General features: G+C 38.3%; 3 protein-coding genes across 3 annotated transcripts; 2 read left to right on the top strand and 1 right to left on the bottom strand.

Annotated features, from left to right (window-relative positions):
- Nucleotides 1–457: 457 nt before the first annotated feature.
- LOC140140088 (E3 ubiquitin-protein ligase TRIM33-like) lies at nucleotides 458–4,518 on the bottom strand. The gene is made up of 2 exons (XM_072161907.1): nucleotides 4,198–4,518; nucleotides 458–3,599 (listed from the first exon to the last, which is right to left on the bottom strand). The coding sequence occupies exons 1-2, from the start codon at nucleotides 4,514–4,516 to the stop codon at nucleotides 1,900–1,902; spliced, it is 2,019 nt and encodes a 672-aa protein (XP_072018008.1). The 5' UTR covers nucleotides 4,517–4,518; the 3' UTR covers nucleotides 458–1,899.
- Nucleotides 4,519–6,170: 1,652 nt separating this feature from the next.
- Nucleotides 6,171–7,733, top strand: LOC140139065 (uncharacterized). The gene has a single exon (XM_072160846.1). The coding sequence runs from the start codon at nucleotides 6,171–6,173 to the stop codon at nucleotides 7,731–7,733; it is 1,563 nt and encodes a 520-aa protein (XP_072016947.1).
- Nucleotides 7,734–8,364: 631 nt separating this feature from the next.
- Nucleotides 8,365–9,309, top strand: LOC140139063 (uncharacterized). Its single transcript, XM_072160845.1, has one exon. The coding sequence runs from the start codon at nucleotides 8,365–8,367 to the stop codon at nucleotides 9,307–9,309; it is 945 nt and encodes a 314-aa protein (XP_072016946.1).
- The last annotated feature ends 9,247 nt before the right edge of the window (nucleotides 9,310–18,556 follow it).

Here is an 18,556-nt window from a genome sequence, read left to right as displayed (position 1 = left end):
GCTTTACCTTACGTGCCTCTCTCTACCGAGGGGTGAATTGGGGTGCTGTTAGGAATACTATTCTGTCCATCGAGCGCCGCCCAAAGGTAGGAGCATGCCTTGGGCATTGTGGCAGCTGACATATTCTAACGACAGCGGAATAAATGTAAAGCGCTTTGAAGCACTGAAATAAATATCAACATTCATTTATTTTTATTTATTTACTAAAATTTTCGAACAGCCCCCGGGGATATTATTTCTTAACTTCCTCATAATCCAATGAAAAACAAAAGAATTAAATTTACAAATCCTAATAAAACAAATTCAAGCAAAAGAATAACTTTTTTTTCGAGATGCAAATTTTCAATTCTCATAATTTTCCTCATAACCCAATAAAAAACAAAAGAAATATATTTAAAAATCCTAATAAAACAAGGTCAAGCATAAAAATAGTTTTTTGTCTAGATGCTTTATTTTCCATTCTCATACTTTTCCTCATAATACAATGAAAAACAAAAGAAATATATTTACAAATCCTAATAAAAACAAAGTCAAACATAAGAATAGATTTTTTCTAGATGCCACAAAATACAAAAGAAATAGATTTTCAAACCCTATTAACTTATATAGTTTCAACTCAATTTAGATGGTGGAGTGCTTTTGATCAAATTAAGTTACGAGGATATAGGAATGCAATCATGTTTTTATGATATAAAATGAAAAAGGTACCACAAGCAAATTTATTCAAATTTTGGATCGACCGTCGATGCCGCTGCTTCAATTGGTTGTTATTAATTAACTATCAACTAATTAATCAGAATTAATGGTAAATTTGTATTGCTCAATATCATTACATGCGAAGATTCATTATGTAATCACACTTTAGTGAATTATATGATTTCATTAATATTAATAAGGATCGACAAAGCATCGGTGTCGATTAAAAGTTCGAACCAATTTGGTTCTATTACCTAAATATTTTAAGAGTATTTGGGATCAGTTTTACACTTCTATCAGAGATACTTCAAATACAAGAGTTTAAAATCCAAAATCCTCAATAATTAGACGTTCTGGGTCCTCAAAATCTTCTCAATGTACGTCCGCAACTAAGGAACTGCCCAAAAGTTTATTTTTTGTCTAGAACAGTCAGTGACGTCAGTGTAGCTTTTATGCAATTCATTGTCATTAAACAGCCAGCGCTTTGAACTTTGAACGAACGTTCGTGATTCGAGATACGTACTGACGTCAATGACTACTTTGTCAAAAGCGCTATTACAATATTATGTATCAAGACAAGAATATGGCTTCTTTGATCCATTTATATGTAGGAGAAAAAAATCATAGACAAATATAAAAACATAACAACAACAACCACAACAACAACAACAACAACAACAACAAAACACACAAAAAAACCATTCATTTAACAGGATAGGTGATTGCTGAAAGTAGAAATATGGTGACAGAATTTTTCCCGTCCAAATGTTCTTCTTTGTGGTATATAGGCCTACATAATATTTATTTATTCCGAATTACGTCTGTTAAATCCAAACATACACAATTCTACAAAAGTGGTTACATGAATGAACCATGTACAGGTTTACCCAAAATGGGTAAACAACATGCAAGGCAGTCCTTAACCATGCAATCACGAATATTGTTGGCGATTTATTCCCACTTGGTCCAATCCCATGTGGTTCAGTCCTATTGGGACACTTACTAAGTGATAGTGGACTAACTGGGTCTGTACCAAGTGGGATTTGGTCCAAATGGGATTGGACTAAGTGCCATGGACCAAATGGGACTGAACCAAGTGGGAGTTGCCCTTGTTGGTATATATGCTACCATTGTAGAAAAGATATGTCTATTTTACGGAATGTACGTGCATTTTGCAGGTCTAGGTATTTTCATATTTATACCTCAAATCTCAAAGCATTTCACTGATGAGGAATCTCCTACAAATAATAGATTGTCATTACCAGATAACGACAAGCCTTCTATATTTGAAACATCTTTTGTAACGCAACCGATGTATTTCCCAGAAGCGGAGTATCGATAGACGGCGTGTCCGTTGGCTCGATCAGCTACAAACACCTCGTCTTCGTCATCGTCAACCTTGAAATGTGTGCTTATTACCAGACCCGCAGGACTCCAGGATGACACGCCGATGGGTGTCTGAAGTTTGGACAGGATTTTCCCTGTACTATCTATGATTTGGACTTCACTGCTTCCACTGTCATTAGAATAAGGACTGACTATGATACTTCCATTTGATGTGACGCCAAGAAACCACGGTGGTATCGTGAGCTTGATACTCATCAGATGCTTCCCGTCTAATGAATGGCAGCTTATGAAGTTGTGAGTAGTATTCCCTGCCAGGATCTCATCTTTTAAGTTGAAGGCTAAGCCACACACTTTGCTTGATCCACGCGTGCTGTAATCAACTTTGTCTGGTGATACCGTATGGAAGTATCGTTTATAAGTCCCTTGCAAGTCAAATATCTTCACATATGGCGACCCCCAATCAGTGACGTAGAACAAATTGTCAGGACCGGCCTGAATGCACCATGGGAAGGTTGTTTGCCCTGCGTCGATACCTTCATTGACTTTAAATGCAGATTTAAATGCACCGTTAGCATGAAAAATCTTGACTTTCGAAACAGTGTGATCCGTGACTGCGATATCTCTTGTAGCTGTCACAGCAACATCTATTGCACGGGATAGCTTTTCATTTCCTGTATTTCCAAATTCCATCTTCAAGACAGGCGTCTTTTTCAACTCACGATTACGTCGTATTCCACGTGACCAAACCCGACCAATGACAATCTTGTCTGAATTCGGAACCGTGTTTTCCTCGAATTTTACTTCAGTCAAACTCTGCCCAGCGTTAATGATCGTAGCAGGTTCTGCTGCAGTAACTTCTTGTAACACAGCTTTCAGACTCCCGTAATCAGACGCAAGCTCAAATTCGGATCCACTTTCTTTCAGTATTTTGGTAATCGCTTTTGCTGTGGATATCCGGGATATAATAGAAAGCAGCTGGTTATCGGCGGTCTTGATGGTTTCTAGTCCTTCCTTCTCTATGATGTTTAATTCATCTTCAACGATCTTCCGTGCCTCATCAAGGCGTTTTAGATAAGAAAACTTCAATTTCTGGACAGTATCTTTGATCTGGATCTTAGCTTCGGAAATAGCTAGATCAAAATCACGTCTTGTCCTACGAATTTCTTGCAAAGCTTTATTGACTTCTTCCTCGTTCTTTCCAGAGCTTTCGTGCAGTTGTTGAAGCTTTTGATTCCTTTCTTTGGTGGCTTGTTCTATCTCAGAATACTTATGTTCTGGATGACTATGTGTGATGACAACGCACTGGCGACAGATGGGGACATCGCAGGTTTCACAATAGAAAAATAGAGATTCACCTTTGTGTTTCACACACATCTTTTGCTCAGCAGCACTGGCATCCGGGACCTTACCTTCGCGAAGTTCCTGAAGGGTAATAACAGGGTGGTCTTTGCTGTGTCGTTGTGATTTGTGGATGGCAAAACATTGTTTACATAAGTAGTCATCGCACTCCGTACATCGAGCTACAGCAGTAGGTGGAACTGGCTTGTCCCTTTCACCTGTAAAGGGTAAAAGTTTAAAACCAAAAATATATTAGAATCGGGCTCATGGTGAGATTTGCTAAACATGCTAAAAGGTTGACAAGTCTAAAGGTTCGGTGTTTTTCTTAATTTTGACTTTATGCTTTATTCGCTATCTTAGAAACGACGTCATATTGGTGACCCCGGGGCGTTACCATAGCGATTGGATCATTCTTTCATGAGAACCGCCTTGGCGATATCAGTGTATGATAATTTTTTTATCAATTTTTTAAATTATCAGTCATATTTAAGAGCTGAAAAACATCTTGCAAAAGCTTACTAGGCAGTGAAACCCATAAGAAATGACAAAAACTGGATTTTCAAACAGCAGAACATCGACGTGTACAGCGTAGATAGCGTTGTTACGCAACCGCTTGATCCTTCACTACGGAAGTAGTTGTGACCTCGGCAGGAAGTGACGTCGAACTACGACAGCGAATTCTTATATTCGGAGCTTAGTTTAATTCTCGTAATATTTAATGTCAGTTTTTCAACTTAAGTATTAAGCAAATTGACGCCTTTCTCCTAAATTGAAACAAGTTGTATCTGCAACATTTAACCTAAAGGATAAAAGTACCTTCTCCGCCGAACCAAGTACACGAAGTACAGTGAATCGTTTCTTTTGACATCAATTCCATCTGCATCGCCTTCTGCTCCGTTAGCCGATGGACAATAGCCAGTGGTTGCCATTCTTTCAAGCCACCCGGTGGGATGTCGAATTCTTCACCACATTCAACACATTTCACTTTGCTTATAGGTGAATCTTTGGCTTGGTCGTCTAAGCAGGTTGCACAGTAGCTGTGTAAACATGGAAGACTACGGGGAGACTTCAGAAGTTGATGACATTTGCTGCACTTGGTAAGGTCACAGGATTGAGAGGACGTCGAAGCAGCCATGATGAATCTGGGATAATGATAATAATAATAATAATAATAATAATAATAATAATAATAATAATAATAATAATAATAATAATAATAATAATAATAATAATAATATTGATGATGATGATGATGATGATGATGATGATGATGATGATGATGATGATGATGATAATAATTATGATGATGATATGACGACGATGATATAAATCTGGCAATCGAACAACACTATTTTTGTTCTAACTACTGTTCTTTGTCTCCAAAATGAAATAATACCTTAGAGGTTAAAAACAGTTTATATTTGCACTCGAATGTAGATAATGTATTACAGGGTTAGTTCAAAACTATATAGTTCAAATACACCGCATCGATGCTTATATTTTGAAACTGATAATTATCATTCTATTTAACCTTTGAACGAATTTATTATTGATACACCTCGATCACGATATCATATCAATCAATATTCCCTACCTATACCAAACATTGTGGACGTGGTATTTTTTAAATCTTTTTCATAATTGTATATTTATGTATAACAATACGTTCAGTGTCAGTTTCTTGATTTCCTATTTCCCATATTTGGTCGACTAGGTCCTATTGGCTAGCTCGTGAATGTGGGTGAGCGTGACTAACCCTCTTTTGTGGAGATCAGCCTAGGCGTATTCGTTTGTTTTCTGAAAGTAAATTTTTTATTTTGATTGGTTATATGTAATATCGTCGATTACAGAAACCAAAAGCAATACAGAATACACTTGAGATACAACAGTTATTATACAAGCATTGATATGAAATCAAATCGTACATTTTATAGTGTCTTTGGTTCGCAAATGAAACCACCAGAATAGATTCATACCCCTACATAATTTGTTACGCGATCAAGCAAAATCAGTCGGAACTCTAATTTTTAGTTTCTTATAGGGTAGTAAAGAGCACTTACAAAGCTGGATTTCGCATAAAACCCCATTGAAATTGATCAACCAGTTCCAAAGATATGAGCAATTAAAGATTTTCCGAAACAGGAAGAAACAAAAGGAAATATTTTCTTTGTTTGGATATATCTCAAAATCAATATTTTGCTTGATCGCATCATATTTGACACATCATTCTTTGATGCAAACAGCATAACAGGTCTTTTGATCTTTTTGTATCTAGCCTCGTTTGCATATATTGTCCTCTTTGTTAAAAATTTGAACACTTTGATGTTTTTGACCCCATAAAGTAAAATATCGTGACCTTTTCATTAATAACTTAAGAACTGTACATCCTAGATAGGTCAAACTATACGTTTTTCTGAATCTTTCTGACTAGATTGGAATGGTTTTGAACACAATTTGAGCAAGTTTGAAATTTGACCCAGTGTAATTTAAGAAGATATTGAGCGCCCGTGACTAGTGGCTGCACTCCACATCGTTCTCCGTGAATTTTACGAATTTTAACTGTTTCCGTCGAACTTTTCTTGTGTACATTTTTCATATGGACTTATGTGAGTAATAGTCGTTATAATGCTCCATTTTATATTGTGAAAGCTACAAAATTGCGTGGTAAAATACGTTTTTCGGCTTCGAAGTCATTTTCATATGGTATGTTATGCTATAGTATTCTGTACAACGCTGAACTGTGTGTGAATGAAATCATCGATCAAAATTGATCTCAGTTCACTGACATTATGAGACCTTTCATGTATGGTAGAGAATCACTCTACTCATTACGCAAGACGGTGATTAAGAACAAAAGTTGTAGAATAAAGCAACCAGTATGGGATCTATTGAAAGAACTGAAAATTGCCAAACAAACTCGTAGAGGATGTAGAGCCGGTAAAGGAAAACAACGATCTATTCCTGTGTGTATTAATAATCGTCCGGTCAAGCGATTTCAATCTGAACAATATCGTCCTAAGGAGTTGGTCACTATTAAACTTGAAACGGGCGCTCAAATAAGTACATCAAAACCTGTTCTAAAAAGTCGTATTGCGACATGGAATGGTCAATCGGTTATCGAAAAAGCTGCAGATGTGTGTGATTTTATCTTAAATGAGAAGTTGGACATCCTTGCCATAACTGAAGCATGGTGGAAGGGTGATGAGCGTGATCATACATTTCTTGCTGATATTACAAATACTCTTCCTGACCATCAAATCCACTATTTGCCCAGATCTGGAAAGAGCGGTGGCGGTATATGTGTCATCTTACGCAAAGGGTATGGCGTCAAAACTACACCACACAAGTACAGTTCGTTTGAATGCCTTGAGTTATCCATCTCTAACGGCCTAAAAGATGTCGTTAACTTGATTGTTATATATCGTTCTGGATCAGCCAATCTTACAAAGCAGTTTTTCAGTGACTTTTCTTGTCTACTTGAATCTACTGCTGGTGCCTCCGAACATCTGATAATCACAGGCGATTTCAACATTCATATGGATGTCCCAGATGATCTTGGGACCAGAACAATGAATGACATCTTACAGTCCGCGGGTTTAACTCAGCATGTTACAGAACCAACACACATCAAAGGACACATGCTCGATCTTCTGATTACCCGTGACCTTCACTATGATTATGTATTCAATACGTATGTTCAGTGGGGACTTCCATCTGACCACGCTGCGGTGATATCTGATGTCATGATTTCGCGACCTGAAACATCTAAACGTGTTATCAAATCCCGGAAACTTCGTGAAATCAACATGGAAACTCTCCGTAAAGAAGTTTCCGACTGCTTGGATTTAGATCAATCAAGTGACGTGAATGCCATGGTTTTATCTTACGACTCTACGCTTCGTGCACTAATTGATGCTCATGCTCCTGAGAAAACGCGTGAAGTGTCTCTAAGACCAAAGGCACCGTGGTACACTGAGTCTCTACGTAGGGCTAAGACAGAGAAAAGACAAGCGGAACGCAAGTGGCTGAAATCGCGATTGACTGTTGACAAAGAAATCCATCGCGAAAAGTGTCGCCAATATAAGAATGACCTCCACAGTGCCAAACGGGATTACTATTGTGATCAAATATCTGGTTGTGACACCAAACAAATGTTTCGTCTGGTGAACAGATTGTCGGTTTACAAACCACCTAATGCCCTTCCATCGCATACTTCTAAGAAGGATCTTGCCAATACATTCTGCAAGTTTTTTGATGAAAAGATCAAAAAATCCGTTTTGCACTGGACTTGGCTACTCCATCTACTATTTCAGTCAATATTAGCGATAAGCGTCATTGTGAGAGCTATTTGAGCGATTTCCAACCGCGTACATGTGAGGAAGTACTAAAGATCATCAAGTGTTCGCAGATTAAGACATGCTCTCTAGATCCGTTACCAGCGTGCCTTACCAAGGATGTTCTTGCTGAATTGCTTCCTCATATTACCACCATTGTCAACGAATCGCTGCAGTCAGGGGTTTTCCCAGATTGCCTAAAACGAGCCCTTGTCACGCCACTGCTTAAGAAAGCAGGTCTTGATGTTGAAGAAATGAAAAACTTTCGACCTGTCTCAAATTTGCCTTTTCTGGGAAAGATCGTCGAACGTGCCGCTATTTCTCAATTCCAGTCATACATGATGAACAATAACTTGTACACCAAAAATCAATCGGCATATCGAAAGTATCACAGCGTTGAAACTGCCCTTGTCAGAGTCAACAATGACTTGCTCCAAGCTGTTGATACCCACGGTGAGGCTGTGTTAGTCTTATTGGATATGTCCGCGGCTTTCGACACTGTCGATCACACATCTTGCTGCGTCGACTACATGAGAGATACGGTGTCAAAGGTCCTGTTCATAAATGGTTTGCTTCCTATCTGGACAATAGACAGCAATCTGTGCTTATCGACGGCGAACAATCTGATCCTATGACCATCGATTGGGGCATGCCGCAAGGCTCTGTCGTTGGCCCCGAGATGTTTATTGCATACTCTGCTCCAATTGAAGACATTATTAATGGCCATAATCTTTGCAGCATGTCATACGCCGATGACACGCAGTTGTATGTGCTAATCAAGCCCAGTGATCGCACTAGCATGTTATCGAAGCTAGAGGACTGTATACGTGACATCCACTCATGGCTGACTGAGAACAAGCTCATGATGAATGACTCTAAAACAGAACTTCTGCATGTCAAATCACGCTATGCAAGATCTGTGCCTGAGGATATCTCCATTACCATCGGCAATGCAACTATTGCTTCATCTCCGGAAGTTCGCGACTTAGGCGTGTTGTTCGACGAAAATCTCAAAATGGTCAGCCACGTAAATGACATTTGTCGCCGTGCATCATATGCAATTCACAGGATCGGCAAACTTCGGCGTTACCTAGATTCGGACAATACAGAGAAATTAGTGCACGCGTTCGTCACTTCCAGGTTAGACAACTGTAATAGTATTCTTGTTGGTCTACCCGATAAGGATATCTCCAAACTACAGCGTGTTCAAAACATGGCTGCCCGTGTAGTAACTCTCACCAGGAAATCAGACCATATAACCCCTGTCTTGTACAAACTCCACTGGCTTCCAGTAAGAGAAAGGATTGTTTATAAAATTCTTCTGTTGACATTCAAGATACTCAACGGTGAAGCTCCCGCATATCTCTCTAATCTTGTGTCGCGCTACATTCCATCAAGGACCTTGAGATCTGCGTCACGCAATCTGCTGTCTGAAATTCCCAGCAAGACTGTAACATACGGAAGGTGCTTCTCGGTTGTAGCGCCCAAGTTCTGGAATTCCCTCCCGGATTCCATCCGAAACTCTGCCACTACAGCACAACTCAAATCGCGCATGAAGACTCACCTTTTTAAATCTGTGTATGACACTAAATAACAACTCTTGCCGATGTCTTCCGCTTGTCTGTTACAGCTTCTGTTTTTTGAACTTGATTTAATTGTGTATATTATTATATTGGTTGTATATATTGCTTACCAATTTTTGAATCAAAATTGCTGTTTTTAAAATTATTGTTGCTGTTTTTTAAATCTTGCCATGCTGTTAATGCTTTTAATCCACTGTTTCATTCCTCTTGTGTCATTTGCTCGTTTCCTGAGGCTGTTGGTTTTAAAATCATTATCGTTTATTTTGTTTGCTGTTTTATATTTTGCTCTTTCATGCTTTTTGATCATGCGAAAATCGTATAAGATAATCGTGTAAGTTTTGTGTAATTAAGTTGTTCAGCGCATAGTGACCTTTTAGTTTTATGCGCTTTATAAATGCATTTTATTATTATTATTATTATTAATTAAAGTTTGATACCTTTTCCCGCATAAAGCTACGACGCACACCGTCATCATCCCTATATCTTCGTGTTAAAAATTGCCGTGATAGTACGATGAATCCTCACGTTTTTCAACAACTACGCATGGTGATTTTATTCGAGATAGGCCGTGCAACTCAGGCTAAGCATACAATTTGAGATTTTGAGCGCCTGCCACACTGTTTCTATTCTATGTTTTACGATTTTCGCATGATCAATATATGGCTGGCCGTAACCGCCACAACGTGGAGCTGCTACGCGTAGCTTACTTTTCGCTTCGCGGAGCTAAATTGACCAATCATGTTAGATCTTTTCATTACGCGGAGCCAGTGGATGCATCCTCGTTCCAGAGAGAAAAACTCTTGCCAAAATTAATGTTTACTATGGGGATTTTAAATGAATCGATTGTAAATAAACCACGACCAGTTGTACAGGATCAATACCATTGTTTGATTAGTGTATAGTCAATGTTACCTTGCATGCATGTGTCATGTGTGTGGCGTGTTTGTTTGTTTGTTTGTCTACTGTGTCAGGCCAGGATCACTGACACCCACGGTACTGATACTCTCATACTATCACGGTGATCATATTGTTGAATGTTGTTGACTTAAAAATAATCATGATGCAGTCATGTCTACAGTAGAACTCACCACGACCTTTGAAGGACTTAAACCCTATTAAAAGCTATTAAACCAAGATAACACTCAATGAAAACGGCTCAACTATGTTACATCAGATCTTCTCTGGTTAAATACACACTGCACTTGTGTCTGTTTTACCTGTGCAATGAGCAATGAGCTGGTATTATAGTTTCAGTTGGGTGAACGATTATAAAGCGAACGCAAGGTAACAATACTGTGGGCTTTTGTTTACGAAATGAGACAATAGTCTGCTTATTGTTAACCAGCGTTCTTGAAAATGAGAAGCTCAATGATTTAACACGGTTTAGAAATAATTTCTTCATATTTTTTGGTACAAAAGTACCAATATTTCCAAACACCTAAATTAGCTAAAAATTTAGGACATGTTGCAAAACTATATTTTCTAGAATTTCAGAGAATACTTTAAATATTGGCCGGTTATTTTTTACACAGTAGTGACGTCAACTAGGCAATAGCCTATACTTCAAACATACACTATTTGTAGAGGTCACGCGTCAATGGTGAGCGCACTGAGTATTGTGTATAGGAAAACGGACAGTAACTACAGTATGTATGGCCTACTACTAGTATAAAGTAAATCCGAACTGGTTTGCAGTTTGCTGAAGGTCGAATTCCGCAGGGACACCGCGCAAGTTATACAAATTAGCTCCCGGCGATATACACTGCAGATCGCAGAACTGTGTGCATAGTTTACCACCACTCTGCCTAGCTATATAGTTATGTACAATACTGTATGAGTTTCTTATGAGTGCATGTCCATATTAATAATAAGTCAGTTCGTACTTTTCATAAACTACTTTTTGAATCATAACTTTCGTGACCGAGGATATCTTGCAACTACGTGACGCTCGTCTGGCAAATTCTTAATGAATAAATTCGCTTCACGTAATGAGTAAGTCGTACTTAATTAGTCAGTTTTACCTCCGAGTAATGAAAAACTCTAACATGATCATGATTGGTCAATTTGGCTCCACGGAGCAAAAAGTCAGCTACGCGTAGCAGCTCTACGTTGTGGCGGTTGCGGCCTACCATATCAGTATCCCATATGATATTTCTATTGCAAGAAAATTTTATTTGTTGTCCGGTTTTATCTTAAATACACTAACTGGAAATTAGTGAGGACCGGTATTTTGCTGTGGATATGTTTAACTGCAATTTGCGGGTAAAAAATTTGAAATCCTGAGTAAAAATTTTGATCATATTCAACTCTTTGAGAAAAAATTGATATAAAAGAATGCATGTAAAATCCAGCTGCAATACAATGTACATTATTGACACACTATCACTCTCTTTATTTACGGCAATAATAGAATATCGATTTCAATCGAATTGAATACGATGCTCAGTTTTGAGTTTGTAGTTGACTACTAAGCGACCTAAGCGATCGATTGCTAGCCAATCAGATAGAACTCCTTTTCTTACGTTCGGTGAAATACCAGTCGCCCGTCGCTCACCAACGGAGTATTAAATTTATATTTATCGAATAGGAAGTCGACACTATGCGACGGTTCAATTACTATCAGGCACTTTTGTGTAGCCAATGATGGCAACTACCTATGGTAAAAGTGCAGCTTTGCCCCCACCCCAGTGGTACCTTGGCATATTATCATGTCAATACTTTATGTTTTAATTTGCATTTTATTTTGTGTTTTTGTATATAATGTTCTGTGCAATATGTTTTTGACTCTTATGATGATATGCTAAATAAACTCAAACTCAATACCTCCCAACATACGGGCTCACCCACTATTAACATTTATTAACATAATAGCAGTAATAAGCCCAAGCTACCCAAGTAGACTGTACAGCTACGTAATAGACTTACATACATACACTGCTTTTTGTAAGCTATACCAATACAGGTATGAATGTAACAATAAAATGAACTTACTAAATCGAATCAAAGTTATTTTCTTGCCAAAACTGGTTCGCAATGTACTAGTAAGATACACATTAGCGTTGACTCGGGGCGTTGACTGTACAAAGACTGTTTTATCAGTGAACTATGAACCTCCTGCTCAGGAAACAGCTCGCCACATGACGGAAGGCTTTACAGGACAGTGCTGTAGACATATCCCATGTAGAGATTTCCCATCACAAATACTCGACTTGTTGAATAAAACACAGCGATATGTTAGGCTTTCAGCAAGACAAATTCAGGTACTTTTTTGTTCATTTGTTTGTTTGTTTTTATGGGTTTATTATATAAATTTGAAACATTTTAAAGCGAAGTAACAGCTATGTCTGTAACGCTTTTCCGTGCAATTTCTATATTAGGGATTTCCCAGTCTCTTCCCGCTCACGCAATACATGGTCGCATGAACTGCGAGTGTATTAGTAGCAAAAACATGATTGTACATTATGTAAAATGGAAGGAGTAATATGTAGTGGCCAGGGGATTCAAGTGAAATACTTAACTTTTTTCTTTTCGTAGCTTTTACTTCTTACAATATCACCTGTTTATTTGTCATTTACTTTTTAGCGTGTGGGATGTGTGTGGCGTGGGGGGGGTGTATGTGGGGGTCTGTGTATGTACATTGGTAATTTTAGCCCCGGGACATCAGAGTCAGTCCGTCTTGAAATGTGGGGAGGATATTCGGCATGAATTGTCAAAAGGTGGCTGAAAAGAACACACAATAATGTGGGTGTGTGTGTAGGGGGGGGGGGGAGCATTTGGTCTGAATTGTCAAACACTGACTGAAAAGTACAAATAATGGGACGGACATTTTGTCAAAAGGTGGGGGAAACGTCCCCATGATTGACGCCCATGCCCCGGGACATAATAAAAGAAAATCATATCAAAACGAAATATAATATTTTTTTTCTTTTCGATATAGGCCAGGTAGCCTTTACTTCTAACACTGTCACGTTTTGTTGTTATGTTTGTTTACTTTAGGCATATATACCACTTGACATGTGACGTCATTGCCCGGCGGTATGCGGGGGAATTATGGCAATTTCCAGGACACGTGCTGATCCTGGTTGCGATTGTTATTTGTGGTATGTCTAGGGTGTGTGCTCATAAAGCTGCAAAGTCCCTCAGCAGATTTGTTGTTTAATGGTTTATGGAATGACGTGGGGCCATAGTGGTCAGCGACAACCTGTAAAGTGTGCTGAGGCTTGTGGATCAACGTCTAGGCGTTGTGCCTGTGCGTAGCGCACATATCATTGCGCTTTTTTTAATCACCCACCACATTTCATATAGTCCAAGAAAGCCATTGAACAGTGTAGCGGGTCATTCGAGCAAATCATAGACAAGTCCCTCGCCTTTGTTGATAAATCTGGCAATCGAACAACACTATTTTTGTTCTACCTACTGTTTTTTGTCTCCAAAATAAAATAATTCCTTAGAGGTTAAAAATAGTTTATATTTGCACTCGCAGGTAGATAATGTATTACAGGGTTAGTTCAAAACTAGTTCAAATACACCGCATCGATGCTTATATTTTGAAAATGATAATTATCATTCTATTCAACCTTTGAACGAATTTATTATTGACACACCTCGATCATGATATCATATCAATCAATATTCCCTACCTATACCAAACAATGTGGACGTGGCATTTAAAAAAAAATCTTTTTCATAATTGTATATTTATGTATAACAATACGTTCAGTGTCAGTTTCTTGATTTCCTATTATATATTCCCATATTTGGTCGACTAGGTTCTATTGGCTAGCTCGTGAATGTGGGTGAGCATGACTAACCCTCTTTTGTGGAAATCAGCGCAGCCTAGGCGTATTCGTTTGATTTCTGAAAGCAAATTCTTTATTTTGATTGGTTATGTAATATCGTCGATTACAGAAACCAAAAGCAATACAGAATACACTTGAGATGCAAAAGTTATTATACAAGTATTGATATGAAATCAAATCGTACATTTTATAGTGCCTTTGGTTCACAAATGAAACCACCAGAAGAGATTCATACCCCTACATAATTTGTTACGCGATCAAGCAAAATCAGTCGGAACTCGGAAATTTCAAATTTTCAGTTTCTTATAGGATAGTAAAGAGCATTTACAAAGTTGGATTTTGGATAAAACCCCATTGAAATGGAACAATCAGTTCCAAAGATATGAGCAATTGATGAGTTTCCGAAAAGGAAATACTTCTTTGTTTGGCTATATCTCAAAATCAATATATTCGGGTTCCGGCTGATTTTGCTTGATCGCATCACATTTGTCACATCATTCTTTGATGCAAACAGCACAACAGGTCTTTTGATCTTTTTCGTATCTAGCCTCGTTTAAATATATTGTCCTCTTTGTTAAAAATCTGAACACTTTGATGTTTTTGACCCCATAAAGTAAAATAACGTGACCTTTTTATTAATAACTTAAGAACTGTACATCCTAGTTAGGTCAAACTATACATTTGTATTAATCTTTCTGACTAGATTGGAATGGTTTTGAACACAATTTGAGCAAGTTTGAAATTTAACCTTGTGTAATTAAAGTTTGATACCTTTTCCCGCCAAAAGCTACGTCGGTTCAATTACTATCAGGCATTTTTGTGTAGCCAATGATGTCAACTACATATGGTAAAAATGCAGCTTTGCCCCTACCCCAGTAGTAACTTGGCATATTATCATGTCAATACTTTATGTTTTAATTTGTATTTTATTTTGTGTTTTTGTATATATTATGTTCTGTGCAATATGTTTTTTGACTCTTATGATGATATGCTAAATAAACTCAAACTCAAACTCAATACCTCCCAACCCCCGGGCTCACCCACTACTAACATTTATTAACGTAATAGCAGTAATAAGCCCAAGTTACCCAAGTTGACTGTACAGCTACGTAATAGACTTACGTACATACACTGCTTTTTATAAGCGATACCAATACAGGTATGAATGTAACAATAAAATGAACTTATCAAATCGAACGAAACCAAAACTAGTTCGCAATGCACTAGCAAAATACACGTTACGTTAGCGTTGATTCCGGGCGTTGACTGCACAAAGACAGTTTTATCAGTGAACTGTGAACCAGCTGCTCATGAAACGGCTCGCCTAATGATGGAAGGCTGTACAGTACAGTGCTGTACTGCCTGTACACATATCACATGTAATAATATATGAAATTCAAAATTGCATCGTGCCGGACAGTCTATTGAAGTCGAACTGACGTCAAAAAATGTAAAAAAAATGGCACAAAAAGTTTTAAATCGTGGACCATCGTTTAAAAATCGTAACCCATCGCAGACCACCGTTTCAATGCCGCAGGTACTCGCAAATGACCCGCCATCAACAGTCAACATCCGTCACCCTCCGGACAAAATTCGCAAGTCACTGCCGCACCAAGATCGTTACAATTTCGTTACTTGCCACAATGTGTCGTCAGGGTTCGAGATGTGAAGTTACTTTCCGTTGTTTTTCGTCAATGACAACGACTATCAACGAAATTGTGACGACATCAAAACGACTAAAGACGGCTTCGCACGGTATGGAGCCGTCAAAGAAATGAGGGTTGCGGTCTCCAACGAAAACTGAACGGAATCACAACTACTTCTTTTGCCCTCACAAAATTTTCAACATGTTGAAAATTTGCCGACGAACGCGACGAATAATTTCGGCAGTCTGCGGTCGCTAACGGATTCCTCAGCGACAACTAACGGCAACATGTTGCCAATTTTGTGACGGCAAAAGAAGTAGTTGTGATTCCGTTCAGATTCTTCTTACAGGGCACAACATCGTATTTTATTTATTTATTTATTTATTTATTTATTTATTTCGGACATATTTAGAGGGAAGCCAAGCTCAGTGAAAAAAGCGCTTTCAAATTCGCTAAGGATGTAGTGATGTAACAGGATTAATTAGCATAACGACAATTTTTGGATGTATTGCCCTGCACTAGACGTACATTGTAACTCTGTATCGCACCGTTGATTATTTCAGAATAGGCATAAGACCTGGATCGTAATTCTATAGAAAGTCACTTTATGTAGTGCACAGTGTCATCGCCCCGATACCTTCATGGCAGAAGTCGCCATGGTAGGTTGAATCCACCGCCACGCATGGCCATTTTGTATCGAACTGTTTAATAGTTTTGAGTCGCATAATGGGCCGAAGGACATCTGACTAAGGTTACTGCCAATAGCCCCGATTAGCTCGGTGACTGACCTCGCTGTGTGTCAGTCGAGCATGGTACGCCATAGGTCATATTCTTTTAGACTACTTCCACGATTGGCCTATACACTGCGCTATATAATTCGGCACATATAAATCAGAATTATTGCGGTTTTTTATTCAAGACGCAAGCTACTGTCTCTAGACGCAAGCTAACGACGATCATATCTGTTCAAAATATATATTCAAGTGCAAGGAACCACATCTGGTTTCTTTATACGAAATCATTTACGGGAGATATTCATCATTTTCTATCCCGGTATCCAAAGATTTTCTTCTCATATCAAACTCGTGCATAGCAAATTCACGTGTATCGATCCCGGGTATTTATTTTAGTATCTCTGCTGACAAAGTAATTATTAGCTAGGCGATGTCGGTGTGTAGTGTCCATGTACGATACTACCACTACTTCGATAAAGAATTGACTATTTTGCTGAATGGACTCGTTCATATGATCTATAAATCTTGGTAAAATACCATATACCTCTGTAAAGACTTAAACAACCTTACTTGTGGTTGAAAAAGACAGATTACGTGAACGATAATTTTTAAACCATATTTTGTTACTGCTTTGATAAATTAAACTAAAAATATTTAACCAATAACATTGATTAATATTTAGACTTTTATTTCTTCTGTTTTATAAATACCATTTGCTCAAATAATCAAATTACGCAAATCCGCCTACAAAAATCACCTAATTCTGCTAACAAATAATTTCAATGTATGAACTCACCAACATTGTAAATTTCTATCCAAACAAAGGTTTTTGTTTTATTTTGTTATGTCACCAATCTAGAAACAACATACTTTATCAAATCTACATATAGCTTGTAATTATGTAGGTACTTTCAATATCTTAAATCTCAAAACACTTCACTGAAGAGTAATCTGTCACAAACAGTAGATTGTCATCATCAGATAGCGTCAAACTGTACACGTTTGAAACCCCTTTTGTAACGCAACTGTTGAACTTCTTAGAAGCGGAGTATCGATAGACGGCGTGTCGCAAATGACCCGCCATCAACAGTCAACATCCGTCACCCTCCGGACAAAATTCGCAAGTCACTGCCGCACCAAGATCGTTACAATTTCGTTACTTGCCACAATGTGTCGTCAGGGTTCGAGATGTGAAGTTACTTTCCGTTGTTTTTTCGTCAATGACAACGACTACCAACGAAATTGTGACGACATCAAAACGACTAAAGACGGCTTCGCACGGTATGGAGCCGTCAAAGAAATGAGGGTTGCGGTCTCCAACGAAAACTGAACGGAATCACAACTACTTCTTTTGCCCTCACAAAATTTTCAACATGTTGAAAATTTGCCGACGAACGCGACGAATAATTTCGGCAGTCTGCGGTCGCTAACGGATTCCTCAGCGACAACTAACGGCAACATGTTGAAAATTTTGTGACGGCAAAAGAAGTAGTTGTGATTCCGTTCAGATTCTTCTTACAGGGCACAACATCGTATTTTATTTATTTATCTATTTATTTCGGACATATTTAGAGGGAAGCCAAGCTCAGTGAACAAAGCACTTTCAAATTCGCTAAGGATGTAGTGATGTAACAGGATTAATTAGCATAACGACAATTTTTGGATGTATTGCCCTGCACTAGACGTACATTGTAACTCTGTATCGCACCGTTGATTATTTCAGAATAGGCATAAGACCTGGATCGTAATTCTATAGAAAGTCACTTTATGTAGTGCACAGTGTCATCGCCCCGATACCTTCATGGCAGAAATCGCCATGGTAGGTTGAATCCACCGCCACGCATGGCCATTTTGTATCGAACTGTTTAATAGTTTTGAGTCGCATAATGGGCCGAAGGACATCTGACTAAGGTTACTGCCAATAGCCCCGATTAGCTCGGTGACTGACCTCGCTGTGTGTCAGTCGAGCATGGTACGCCATAGGTCATATTCTTTTAGACTACTTCCACGATTGGCCTATACACTGCGCTATATAATTCGGCACATATAAATCAGAATTATTGTCAGTTTTTGACTCAA

Source organism: Amphiura filiformis, chromosome 18 (assembly GCF_039555335.1).
Source record: "Amphiura filiformis chromosome 18, Afil_fr2py, whole genome shotgun sequence".
Lineage (NCBI taxonomy): Eukaryota > Metazoa > Echinodermata > Ophiuroidea > Amphilepidida > Amphiuridae > Amphiura > Amphiura filiformis.
The sequence above is the reverse complement of the archived record's forward strand: the minus strand, read 5'-3'. Positions and strand labels throughout refer to the sequence as shown.